This window comes from Mustela lutreola, chromosome 6 (assembly GCF_030435805.1).
Source record: "Mustela lutreola isolate mMusLut2 chromosome 6, mMusLut2.pri, whole genome shotgun sequence".
NCBI lineage: Eukaryota > Metazoa > Chordata > Mammalia > Carnivora > Mustelidae > Mustela > Mustela lutreola.
Window position 1 is genome coordinate 142,658,906 of NC_081295.1, and position 13,259 is coordinate 142,672,164.

The 13,259-nt window shown below is 45.8% G+C and overlaps 2 protein-coding genes across 2 annotated transcripts in view; one reads left to right on the forward strand and one right to left on the reverse strand.

Annotated features, from left to right (window-relative positions):
- Positions 1 to 1,603: 1,603 nt before the first annotated feature.
- On the reverse strand, positions 1,604 to 8,725 carry GCM2 (glial cells missing transcription factor 2). The gene is made up of 6 exons (XM_059179361.1): positions 8,678 to 8,725; positions 8,197 to 8,322; positions 4,547 to 4,799; positions 4,306 to 4,418; positions 3,721 to 3,846; positions 1,604 to 2,548 (listed from the first exon to the last, which is right to left on the reverse strand). The coding sequence occupies exons 1-6, from the start codon at positions 8,723 to 8,725 to the stop codon at positions 1,604 to 1,606; spliced, it is 1,611 nt and encodes a 536-aa protein (XP_059035344.1).
- Positions 8,726 to 9,662: 937 nt separating this feature from the next.
- SYCP2L (synaptonemal complex protein 2 like) overlaps positions 9,663 to 13,259 on the forward strand; it is a 126,593-nt gene continuing 122,996 nt past the window's right edge. Inside the window, 3 exon segments of the mRNA XM_059179362.1 lie at positions 9,663 to 9,840; positions 12,314 to 12,463; positions 12,552 to 12,736. Of these exon segments, the coding sequence (XP_059035345.1) occupies positions 9,663 to 9,840; positions 12,314 to 12,463; positions 12,552 to 12,736 (513 nt within the window).

Consider the following 13,259-nt stretch of genomic DNA (forward strand, 5'->3'; position numbering starts at 1 on the left):
GGCGTATAGATACAATGGGATATTATTCAACCATAAGAAGGAATGAAGTCTTGCTATTTGTGACACCGTGGGTGGATCTTGGGGGCATTATGCTAAATAAGTCAGACAGGGAAAGACAAATACCGTATGATCTTACTTACATGTGGAATCTAAAGTAACAAAAGATGGGTGTTCATAGGAGAACAGATCGGTGGTTGCCAGAGGTGAGGGAGGGGAGTGGACAGAATGGGTGAATGGGTGAAGGGGGTCAAAAGGTACAAAAAATAAAATGAAATAAACTATAATATTGTTAAGTGAATCTATATGTTTTTGTATATTAAAGCAACAGTTTCCCAGGTCATAATATGAACAAAATTTTTCTTATTTTTTAAAAGATTTTATGTATTTATTTGACAGAGAGATCACGAGTAGGCAGAGGCAGGCGGTGGGGCAGGAAGTAGGCTCCCTGCTGAGCAGAGAGCCCGATGCAGGGCTTGATCCCAGCACCCTGGGATCATGACCTAAGCCAAAGGCAGAGGCTTAACCCACTGAGCCACCCAGGCGCCCCTATTTCTTTTTTGAAATAACTCAAGCATCAGCAATGCTACCTTAAAACATCTTTATTACATTCGATCAAATATTATCAATAACATTTATAAGGAGTAACAAAGGAACAGTAAACCTGTATTTGAATAAAAGATCTCAATTCTAATACTGAAACTTAATCAGAAAAAAACACATTTTAGCACAATAATAATCCATTAAATACATATCATCGTTAGGCTGTTTCTGTTATGAAAACATTCATTGATGTTAAGAAAAGGTATTTAGCTGATACTGGAAAACAAAATTCTCTTAAAAACAATTGCATGTTATCATTCTATTGTAGATTTTTTAAAAGGCTGTAGTTATATGCTTGGAGATAAAATGATCAAATTTATTTCCTGAAGCTCTTGTAATGGATTGTTAATGCTAAATAAAAATTCTGAGAAATCACTTGGGAGTTAAGATTGTAAAGATTTCTTCCTGAAACTATTTTGACAACCTCTAAGGGCCAGATAAGGATTTGTAAAATTCCCTATGGTCAAATGAGAAAGGGTTTAGAATGAGAACCAGCACTCGTGGCTTCTACTCCAGTGAATTTAGCTTATTAATCATCATGCTACCCAACCTGCTTATTTGTTCATTTGGGAGAGTCACATTTCAGACCTGATCCCAAGTTTAGTGCAGCAGGGTTTATTTTTCCCTTGAAGATTTATTTATTTACTTATTTATTTGAGAGGGAGAAAAAGAGAGAATATGAAGCAGACTGTGCGCCGGGTATAGAGGCTGACATGGGGCTTGATCTCACAACCCCAAGATCCTGACCTGAGCCAAAATCATGTTGGAGGTTTAATTGACTGAGGCACCCAGGTACCCCTGTAGGGGTAGGTTTTAAAATGCTGTGCAGAATTTCCCTATACTATCTAAAGATTTCCAACCCACAATTTTCTCAGCTGACCAGCATTGTTCTTATTACATATGTCTGCTAGATCAACTTCCCAGCTCAAACAAGAGATGGCTTCTAGTCCACATTTCACTACACGCATGGACACCACTATTACACTGTGTCCAAGACTATTGTTCAAAAGTCCTCATTGTCATAGCTAAAGAATGGACTAGCCCCATCTGAATAACTGATCGCAGATCCCAACCTCGATGGATACACATCCCAAGTCTCTGTTCCATCTGTCCTGGAGGGAGTGGACTCTTGGGGAAAGGCCAGAGTGGGTCTGATGGCTCTGCAATTGCCTGGAATTTTCAAAGGAAGTGACCCTGCTGGTGAAGCTGCACTGGCTACTGAGGCTGGGGAGTCCAAGCTTTCCGGGTAGATGGGCAGGGGGATGTTTTCAGAAGCATAGTTACACCCTGAAAGGCTCTTCCCTTCCTGTATGCTGTCGCAGTATCTCAGAGCAGGGGGCTGGTAGGCCTGGTAGGACACTTTGGTGGTGGTGGTGATCACGGTCTGTAGGGCTGGAGCACCTGCCGGGGGAGTCGAGAGGTACCTGCAGGGAAGCTCTGAGTTATAATAAGGGTGAGTGGCCACAGCCTGGAGCTGTCCATGGTCGGGCCTCTCCCCAAGGCCAGGTGTTCCAAGAGCTGATTTCCAGCCATGTTGTTTACTGGTGAAATCAAAGCTTCTCTCAAAGCTGCTGTAGGAATTGACGTTATATTGCAGTGCATTCAGACGAACCCAGTCTGTGTCATTAGGGATGCTGCTGGAATTTGGATAATGGGTGGGATGTGGGCTTGAATTTTTGTAACTAGGACCTGCCAATCCATAGCTGCAAGGTGGCCCAGGCAAAAAAATTCTTGGATTTGGATATTTCTGAAAGGGTGGCATTACATCTCCTTGGAAGGTGGCTAGGTCACAGGTAGCTTTGTAAGCCTCAGAGCTGGGGAATGAAAAGCAAGGCTGCGCTGGAACAGGGAAGCCAGTGCCAGTGTCAGCAATTACATCAAACTCTTCTGGATTCTCCAAGGGAGGCATGTTGTTGAAATGTCCACTGTTGTCTTGATTCTCTGCAGCCTTAAAAAAATATATACATTAAAAAAATATATATATATTTATCTCAGAGCAGCCCCCTGCTCTGAGATACTGCGACAGCATACAGAAAGGGAAGAGCCTTTCAGGGTGTAACTATGCTTCTGAAAACATCCCCCTGCCCATCTACCCGGAAAGCTTGGACTTCCCAGCCTCAGTAGCCAGGGCAGCCTTAAAAAAAAAAATATATATATATATATATATATATACACATATATATGTATATATAAATTTTTATTATAAATTTTTATTTGTAAATTAAAATGTAAATTACATGGGTGCCCTCATCTGTAACAGTAGCCAACCAACATAATAAAAACAAATTTCCAATGGGCCAGTTGTGTGTTGTGAGCCCTGCAACTACTCAGGTATGTGATTTGGGCATAGGACCTAAGGGTTGAACTTGAGCTTGCTCAGGTATGAATTCCATACTGCAGAACGAAGAGAGTTCATGGCCGCCAGGCAGGGTGGGTCTGAGTGGCAGAGGGCTCTGTATTTCTCATCCTGTGTTCATAATAACGGAGTCACAGGAGCCTGACCCAGACCTGGGTTCAAATTCTGACTCTGTCCCTCAGTAATGGAACCAGTTACTTAACCTCTCTGAACCTCAGATTCCTAATTGTAAAACTTTCAGTAACAACCACCTTCTCTTGTGGCTTTTGTGACCGTTTCATTTGTGAAGCTCTTAGCCCTCACATGCCTGGCACATAGAAAGCACTCGAACACCAGTTTCTCTTATCCCTGGACTATCACGACCAGCTTGGCGTGCTTTGGCTGAAACCAGAGCAAGTTGCCCCAAGAGGTTTTATTCGTTCTGTGTAAATAACGCGAAGGATGGTCTCAAGAAGGCACTGTTAGTGCACTGTTGGTACGCACAAGTTTCTGTCTTTATTAAAACCCAGTACCTGTCCTTGTATCAGGCCGTTGGCACACATCCTCACCATCTCACTGACTGCAGAGATAGTTTGCTTTTTTTTTAAGAAGAAGAAATTAGGAACTCTATCCAAAATGTGGCTTCAGTGACATTTTGTGGGAGATATAATTTTCACATAAAATAAAACCTAATTGATTTATGACATTCGTATGTTACATAATTAGCAATGTATTTTGTGATAAAAATGAACAAAGACCACAGTGTCATGATAGCTCCCCATTACCTCTGGTTCTCGAATTCTCTTTCTCTGGGATTGGTAAAAAGAGGCCATTTGTCTCTTGTTGGCACTTCTTCTAGCTTCCGTCTCTGATTTGCTTTCTGGTCTTGGGTGATCATGCACTCCCTTGGCCTGCGTTAATAAGGAAATAAATCTTGTTTATTTATTTATTTATAAACTTATTTATAAGCTTTATTTATAAACCTATTCTGCTGAAGGAAGCTGGCGACGTTTATCAAAAACTGATTGTCTCTCCCAAGATCTCAGGTTGTTTTTTGTTTTTCCAAAATGACAGAGAAAAAATTACTGAACTCATAAAACAGCACAGATAATAGAAATCCTAAAAGATCACCTAACAATCTTTTCCCCATATTCACTAAAATTTGGCTCACTATCTGCTGCCCTTACAGAACACACAGAGGCAGAGCTCATTCCTCAGGTCTGGGTAAGGCTCCGGGAGCCCCAGCCCCGATGTCAGACCACGAAACTCTATTTGGGTTAGTCCGGGCTTCCTAAGGCACACGGCAGGTGGTCTGGTCCCCGTGGTATGATGAAAATACCCACCACAGACTGTGATGCCCCCCCACCTACTTGGAAAAATATCGCGTTGCCATCAAGCCGCCAGAAGTTGGTGACGGGGTATCCGCTGTGCCCTCGACAGGGAATCAACTCCAAGGCAGAGTGACAGTTGGGACACGCCTTCTCTGCCAAGCCAGCGGGAGAGAAATATTAATAACTCGGACCCCAGGTGCTTGTGAAGGAGGAAAGGGAACATTCCTTGGGAACCGGGAACTCGGGGCCACTAGGCCACCCCACGGGGTCCCCGCCTCACTCTGCTGCTTCAGGCGCGCCTTGTCGCAGATGGCGGGCCGCAGCTGCAGGCGGGAGCCGTCGGGCAGGGCGCAGGCCCGAGCGCACACCACCACACCCAGGCACGACTTCTTGAGGATGTGGCCATTGTGGTTGTTGGTGTTGCGCATGGCCCAACCGCTCAGGTGGCGCTGCGCCTTCTTCTCGTCGCTGCGGTAGATGAAGCGCACGTAGCCGTCGGGCCACTCGCAGAAGCCGTCGAAGTGCGCCGGCTCCTGGAAGGACGGGGCGAGCGGGTGAAGCCCAAGCCGGACACCTTGTGCTTTTCATTTTTTCCCAAGCACATTAGAATAAAAACTGATTCTTTTTAATTCCAGCAGTGTCCTAAAACCCACAACTGTGCCATCTCAAAGTGCCACCTGTCCTGTCTGTGCCTGTCCGGTTCTGACCACTGGCTAGTCATGGATGTTTATAATGTTCTTATCTTCTAAATGCTGTCTGTGCACTAGCTCCTCTAGCCTCCATAACTCACACAGACAATAGGAACTACTATAATGGGTAAGTTAATCTGACAGAACACAGAGGTCAAAGAGGTTAACCGACTTGTCCAAGGTACAGAGCTGGTAAGACCTGGTTCTAGGATTTGAGTCCTACCAGTTTGACTCCTGGGCCTGTTCTTACCATCATGGGAGACCACTTCTGGGTACATTTCAGTGTTAATTTGGAAGTGAAAATGTTTTCAAATGAAGCATCAAAGCACCAGGCTAAAAAGTGGTTATAATGCCCTATCGCTGAAATGCGATTCAGTCTGTAAATATCTCCGTTTTGGTCCAGTGCTTTTCCTTCTAAATCTCTTGCCTCTACCTCAAACCTGTTGGTTGCATCAGCAGTGATACCCAGAGCAACATGACAGAGATAAACACAGCTTTCCCTGCTCCTCCCAAATTAGCTCTCCCAGGTTATAGGAGCACCGCGATGAAGGACTTAGCCATCAAGGTCAACCCAAAGCATGGGATGGAACCGGCGAAGTCCTGGACCTCATCCGAGAGCAATGTGATTTTTGCTCTTCTCAACAAAGAGCCGCATGGCTGAAATAGTAAGTTTTATCTAAAACACGCAACACTGCTTCAGCATCCATCATTGGTGGTCTTGCCCAAGATATGTGTTATCTATACCGCAATGTCTCTTTTGTATAGAAGTTTAATATAAAATTGCCCTTTATGAAATGCTTAATATTTAGCCAGTACTCTCTAGCTCAGGGGTCAGCCCTAGGAATCCAGGGCCCAATCCAGCCTGTCTTAGTACGATCCACAAGCTAAGAATTACTTTTATAATTTTTAATGCTTGGGGGGAAATCCGAAGAATTTGATTTCATGACACATGGAAATTAATATAAATTCAAATTTCAAGACCCATAAACACAGTTGTATTGGGAAATGGGCGTGCACATTTGTCTGCATATTGGCTAGGGCTATTTTCCATCTATGACAGAATTGGGCTTTTAAAGGCGCTGAGACAGTATGGCCCGCAAAGCCACATTATGGAGTATCTATGATCCCCACGACAACCTTTCATGATGGGCGTCCATACTCTTATTTCATAGATGAGGAAGTGGAAGTTAGAGACAGAACTTTCTAGAGTGGCATAACTGGGATTCAGACAGATCTGTGACAGCCAGGTGCCACTGGCTTTCCTGATATGATAAAGGCTCAGAAGAGTATGATTACTACTTAACAAGCTGTTTGCAACCTCTCTCTCTCCCACCACCCCAAGGGCATTCAATCAAACATTGGCAAAGCAAAATTATTCTCATTTGGACAATTCAGACTTGAATACCTCATTAGTATTATGCATTCTAACAAAAATAGGTAAATGGGTAATTTTGTTTCCCAAACCACAGGGATATGGTTGAAATCATTGTTATTACCAAGAGGCATCATTTACCTTTTCTCAGAAATACTGTAATTGCCATCAATTAATGCATTGACTTAAGGAAAGTCACAAATGAAATATTTAATGATGTACTATTAACTCTAAGTGTAGACTAAATGCTGTTTATAAAGTGAGCATTTCAATCCAAGGATCTTGGCAAAATAGAAAATTTCCCAGAAGAGAATATTTCATCAGTGTCCCCCTGTAAAGGTAGAGAATCCCCCATCCCTCATGTCTCATAACAGCTACTAAGGCAGTGACACTGAAAATGAAGCCACTGAGACCATATTTTTAAGTCAAAGCAAAAAATGGAGGACTCAAGGATTGGGTTGTTTTTGTTCTAAAGTGTCGGCACATGCAGACAAAAATGCACACCCTGAACATGACAGAAAATCTGGCTGATAGCTTGAGATTGTTATCTAGTTCCACCACTAGATGACAGGTCATATTAGCCTGAAACGAAGGCATATTCGGGAACTATCTCAAGGTCATACAAATAGCTCTTTCTCCTTCAGTCAGCCGGAGCGAGGCTAGGATCCTGTTTCTCCACTTCTATTTCCCAGTGCACATGCACTTTTGAGATATTACACACATTCTCTGCTTAAGAACCTCTTATGAAGTTTCATGAAGGAAAAGTAACTTACATTTGCTCAGAAAGTCTAGAAAAATGCACAAAAGAGGAGCCATCTTTCCATTATTTGTAAGTGGCTCTTTCCTAAAATGCAAGATTAGACTATTATGAAGATTTTCTGGAGGGAAGTCAGTGCGGATGAGATGTTCTTGCTGTGCTATGGTCTACCTTCCCACAAATGGATGATGGAAGTAGCAGACTTTAAAACAAATAGAACAGATTACTAAACGTATGTACATTTAAAAAAATTGCTGATCTCTTTGAGAGGCTACATGACCTTACTAATGACTTGCTATTTTCTGATTAATATATATGGCATGTGGTAGTCTCTTTCCCAGTTCCAAACATTGCTGGAAGCTCACCTTTGCAAATGTGTGGGAAGCCACTTCTCTCACCTTCTACCTACACTCAGGACTTCAAAGTCACTCCTCAGTTTCTGCCCTAAACCAGTATGACCAAGCATAACTGTCCAGCTCATTCCCTGGACTCGGCTCTACCCTACTTTGTTCCATTAAAACAAAACAAAAATAAAATCACCCTAAAAGGAGGTGATCTCCTTGTCATTAGAGAAGTAAGATCAGAAGTTAGGGTCAAAGTCCAGATTCCAGAGGCTCCCTTGTCGCCTGTGGTCTGGTTAGCATGTCATCCAGGGCAGCCACTGGCGTCTGCATCAGTCACCTCAGTCCCGCTATTTAAGATTCGGGCCATGGTGATTTATAGTCGTCTTACAGTTTTGCTGATTAAGAAGCAATGATGTCTACATTCGCTGTACCCTTCTCATAGATTTCAAAGAATGGATGAGAGAATCACCTGGTTTCTAGCTTGGATAAAGGAAAGCAAGCGACAGGTGGCCTGTTCTCACCAGATGACTGAGAACTTGAAGCCTAATTGACAGTTCCCCGGACAATTGGTGTGTTTCAGACAAGGGCAAGGAGAAGACACATCACTAATCCCAACTCTGCGTCTTGTGGCGTCTAACAACTGAGGACTCTCAGGGAGGTGGCAGTTGGAGAGGAGATCTCTCCTCACTTTCTGCAAGAACTTGAACGCCATCAGCCCTGTTTTGGATGGACAGAGCCACCTGCGCGCGCGTACCGGGTTTTACGCACCTGAGGCATCTGCGGATCGTTGATGTCCCAACTGAGCTTCATCCCGTAGGGGCACACGCAGTCCGCCTTCTGCCCCACTTCCACCAGCATCTGCCCGCACCTTGCCTGCGCTCCCCGCCAACGATCCTGAAAGACAGAAGAAAAAAACCTGGATGGGCAAGGTGATGTTTTCCGTCTTATTGGATGGAGATGGAGAGACAAAGACACACAGAGAGACAGAGAGAGAGAGAATTTATTTAGAAATCCAGAAGGGGTGGAGGAGGGTTACGAGCTCTGTTCTCAGCCACGGTGCTGGAAACCGCAGCTTGGCTCTGGCCAGCTGCCCGCACGTTTATAAAGACACACCCCCCCCTCCAGGCTCCGCCTTTCCCCTCTCCTCGCCAGCTCCCACCCTCCCCGCACCCGCGAGGAGGGTCACCCCCGCCCGGATAGAGACCTAGGAACGGACGGGGAGGTTGACCTGAACCCTCGGGAAACTGACCAAGATGTCCGGGGGTGAGGATGGGGGTGGGGAGGTGAAATGTCGCATTTAAGTAGAAAAAAAATTTTTTTCCCCTAACCTCTCCTCGCCTCTGGGGTTTGGGGTTGTGTTTCGATGGAAGGTTTTTGCGACAGAGGCTTTCCAGCCGATACAATTCCTAGGCACTGTTTGTAAGACCCTGGCCGTCGCGCGCCCAAGTCTGGGTAACTGCGCCCGCGCCCACTGGCTTTGGACTTCTGCTCTCCGGCTTTGTCACAGCTGTTGTGAGTGTCGGGGAGTTTGTGCTTTTCTCCTGGGGGCTGGTGGACTGGCGTCCAAAGGAATGCCAAACGTCCCCGTGAACTCCCGGGTCTAGGTGCACCTGGGAAGTGGCCCAGTGAGACAACAGTCCCTGAAAGTGAACCTGGAGAAGGAGGGATGAGATGAGCTACAGGTATCCAGAGGGGGAGGGGAGGAGCGGGGGTGGGGGGCTCTTCGGGCCCAGCGGTCATAAGCAGGACATTCAGCTCTCGCTCTCTCTCTCTCTCTCTCTCTCTCCTCCCACCGCCCCCCCGCTCGTCTTAGTTCTCTCTGGGCATCAGTTTCCTTATCTGCTTAAACAGGGGTTTGGGACTCCGTGATTTCTCAGCAGCCATCCACTGGAAACAACGTTTTAAAGATCGTCTTTATTTTGGTGTGTTGTCGTGGAAATACCCCCATTCCATCTGCGGAGGTTTTCTGGAGCCTGGAGGAGCCAGCCTCCAGGGGGGCGCAGGACGCCATGGATCCCCCCGGACAGACTCATTAGGGTTTTTGCGGTACCTAGAGGCGTCCAATAAAAGAAATCGTTTGACATGACTTAAATCTCTCTGTAGCCACTCTGAGCGGCGAGGGAAGTGTTTTCCCAGAAGTAGTTCTCGTGCCTTTGCTCTGCAGGCGGCACGCTTCTGTTCCCAGCCGCATCCAGAAAAGAGCGGCTCCTGAAGGCCAGTCACTGTTAGAGGGGATGCTGGGTGGGACCTGTATCCCTCCAAACCCCGAAGCCCGGCGTGCGCTGGACCTGGGAGTCGTCCAGCACCCTCCGGGCGCGCGGACCGCTGCTGCGTGGGACCGGCCGGGAGCGCGCCCCGCCAGCGCCTCCTGCCAGACCAGTCTCTTCCTTTGGCCAAAGGCGGAAAAAGCAGGTGCCCCTTAAACCCGCAACCTGCGCTGATGAATTGTCCGCGCTCGCGGTCCTCTCACCTCCTGGCCAAGGGCACAGTCAGGTTTGTTAGGAAAGTCGGTCCAATACTGAGATGCTTTTCAGAGCTACCAGCGTGGACAACGGAGAACTCCGGTGACAGAAAATGCCATATTTGGGCAGTTTCACGAATTTTCTTCTTTTTTCTAAATTTCAAGCTGGATGTTCCTCCCATCCAGAGGCGAAAGTCCACGCGAAAAAAAGGACTTGGTCATCCCCCCAGCCTCTCCTCCCCCAAGTTCCCTTTTTTGAAAGATTGTGTAGGTCAGGGTTTCCGATTAAAATCACTCTCCCGTAGTCGCCAGGATCGGGGAGGAAGCGAAGAGCGTGTCCTCTCTCACCCCAGGAGTTTTGTTAGCAGATTTTCATCATATTAACCGAGTGCTGAAGGTCTGGCGACTCCTGTCCTTCAATTTTTTTTTTTTTTTATTCTGTTTGTCTTCCAAATGTTAAAACTATTCACACCTTTCTTTGACAAATATATATGCCATTAATTGTGATAGGTTAAAATAATATATACTCCAAAATGCTTTCACATAACTTCAAATATATTTAAAATCACCTCTGAGACTGCATAGATGTTAATTTTAATTTTGGGTCTTATTGTAAAAATTATTAGAATCTTTCTTGTCTCTATAATCTTGGAATGTTCCTAGAGAGTCTTTGAGTCTTTACCTTCAAAAATCTAAATATAGGGGTGCCTGGGTGGCTCAGTGGGTTAAAGCCTCTGCCTTCAGCTTGAGTTGATCCCAGGGTCCTGGGATGGAGCCCTGCATTGGGCTCTCTGCTCAGCGGGGAGCCTCCTTCCCCTCTCTCTCTCTGCCTGCCTTTCTGCCTGCTTGTGATCTCTGTCTGTCAAATAAATAAAACATTTTTTAAAAAATATAAAAACAATTTTTAACGTTAAACCCAAATAAATTAATTATATACCTTTTTTTCTAAATGGATTCTAGTCTCTAAAGAAATGTCATTGAGTCTCTCCCATTATTAGTTTCAGAAGAATTAAAATCTTAGTTCCAAATTGCTCTAAAATTATGTCTCAGTAAAATAAGCTCATGGCGGGGGGCCTGCCTGGGTGGCTTCATTGGTTGAGCATCTGATTCAGTCTCAGCTCAGGTCTAGATCTCAGGGTCATGAGTTCAAGCCACAGGTTGGGTGTGGAGCCTCCCTAAAAAAAATTAAAAAGCTAATCGAAGTGAAAATTTTAAAATAAAAATAAAAAATAGTTGTGTTTTCTACAGTGTTGTCTTACATTTCTCCAGAAAGTTTGAATGCATTAACAACCCTATATTTTGGAAGGATATGTTTCCCCCCCAAATTCTGTAAATAATTGATTATCAAGTTTTTGCCTATTATTAAGCAAATTGTAATTTTATTATATTTTATTGTATTCTCATTATATTATTTTATTCTGTAAAGTCAAATGCACTTAAACTATATTTTGAACTATATTTTGATTACTGTTTGTTACTATCCTTCCATTTTTTTTTTCCTGTGCTAGTATTTTCTTTGATTCAGAACAACTTTATATTCATAGCTGGCTCTTCCTTCATTACTGTTTTGATACAGTAAAAGCTCATTAATTAAAAAGCAAAGGCAGAAGCCTTTGCATTTGCAAGGCTTGGGTGAAAATCAGGAAATTAAGGTAAGTATATTTACACGGTATTGGGCAGGAAACAGACATCATAATCTTTGAAATTAGTACCCTTTTGAACTGAAGTCAGGTGTGTGTGCTGACCTGGGCTGACTAGCAGAGATTCTCGTTCTGTTAGGTCTTAATTTGATGCAAACAGGTATGTTCTGTAAATGTCTTGACATGAAATACCCATAGTTGGTAATCATAACACAAATTTTTACACAAGGAAAGTTTAGATCTTAGTGGTGCTTAAAAAAAAAAAAAAAGATTTCATTTATTTATTTGACGAGAGATCACAAGTAGGCAGAGAGGCAGGCAGAGAGACAGGAGGAAGCAGGCTCCCTGCTGAGCAGAGAGCCCGATGTGGGGCTTGATCCCGGACCCTGGGATCATGACCTGAGGCGCAGGCAGAGGCTCAACCCACTGAGTCACCCAGGTGCCCCATATTTGTTTGCTTAAAAAAAAAAAAAAACCAAAACCCAAAAAACCACAGTCCAATTTATTTTGCCACCGTGTCCACATAAACAGGCTACTTAACGGCGAAAACCTGGTCATTAGCACACACTCCAGCTGGGTTAAATGAAGTAGGTAGGAAAGGCGAGTGGATGAAATTATTTGTTTGCTTCCCCTCCCCCCGCTTTGTTTGGTTTTGGTTTTGACTGAGAAGACCATGTTATTGGGGTGGGGGGCAGCCCTTCTTTTGTGAAGTCAGGAATATTCTCACAATTTCAGGTGCAAATCTGCTTCCTATTGGGGAAACTCCAGTTTTTGTCTCTATCAGTATCCAGAGACCAAAAACAGCTCCGCCAGCAGTTGAAGGCGGAGAGAAAACTGCGGCTTCTACAGAGGGAGTATCTGTCAGTTTGGAGCTCCGCAAAGGAAGAGTGTTTCCGCGACGGTATTCACAGCCTCGGAGGAACCGCTTCCAGGTGTGCGTGCGCGCCCAGGTGGCCCGACCACGACTGCTAATCACTCGCGAGGGTATCTTGCGTCTCATATAAGGGCAGGGTACATTTCAGGTGCGGTAAATTGGTTAGCGTCCCGGCGAGGACTGGAGCTCAAAAGCCGCGAGGCTCCCGGGGCCCTCGCCGTGGGGGAGCCCAGCTCGCCCGGGTTTCGGGTCGCAGAACTGCACGAGGCTGAAAGCGGCGCCCGAGGGAGGCGCGCTCTGGGCCGGGAGCCTCGGGATGCAGGCGGTGAGTGGGTCTGGGAGGGTTGGGAGCCTCGGGATGCAGGCGGTGAGTGGGTCTGGGAGGGCTGGGGTTCAGTCCGAGCACTTTCTCTGCGGTTCGGGGCGGGGGTGGGGGCGCACGGATGTGTGGTCCGTCGGGTTCTGGGTGCAGAGGCTGGCGTGTTCCCCCGGGACCCGGCACCTGCTACCGTGCCCTGACGCCGGCGGAAGAGCTGGGGGGGGGGGGCGGGGAGCTGCGGACCCTTGACCCCTTCCAGACCCTTAGGTTTGCTTAGAGTTTATCCGGAGCTTTCAGCGAGGGAACCAGCCAGGAGAGAAACTCTGGTCCCTTGCCCATGGAAGAGGAAACTGGAGAATTAATGTTTAGAGGCCAACAAATCATTCTTTTCAATTTGCGGCGGGCGTTTCCCCAGCCCCTGCTACTGCGTAGACCGTGCAGTGACATTAACCCATCTGGGCTCAGACCTGCGGTCCCAAGTGTAGGGACCAAGCGGGGACTCGGGCTACCCGCGCGGTAGATAAAGGTCCCTAAAAG

Excerpts from the sequence above, each read along its gene's own strand:
- GCM2 (XM_059179361.1), bottom strand. The coding sequence starts at position 8,725 with ATGCGACATTTCACCTCCCCACCCCCATCCTCACCCCCGGACATCTTG. Across the intron at positions 4,419-4,546 it reads GGCGCGCCTGAAGCAGCAGA|AGAAGGCGTGTCCCAACTGT; the intron begins GTGAGGCGGGGA and ends CTGGCTTGGCAG. Across the intron at positions 3,847-4,305 it reads GCAACGCGATATTTTTCCAA|GCCAAGGGAGTGCATGATCA; the intron begins GTAGGTGGGGGG and ends TTATTAACGCAG.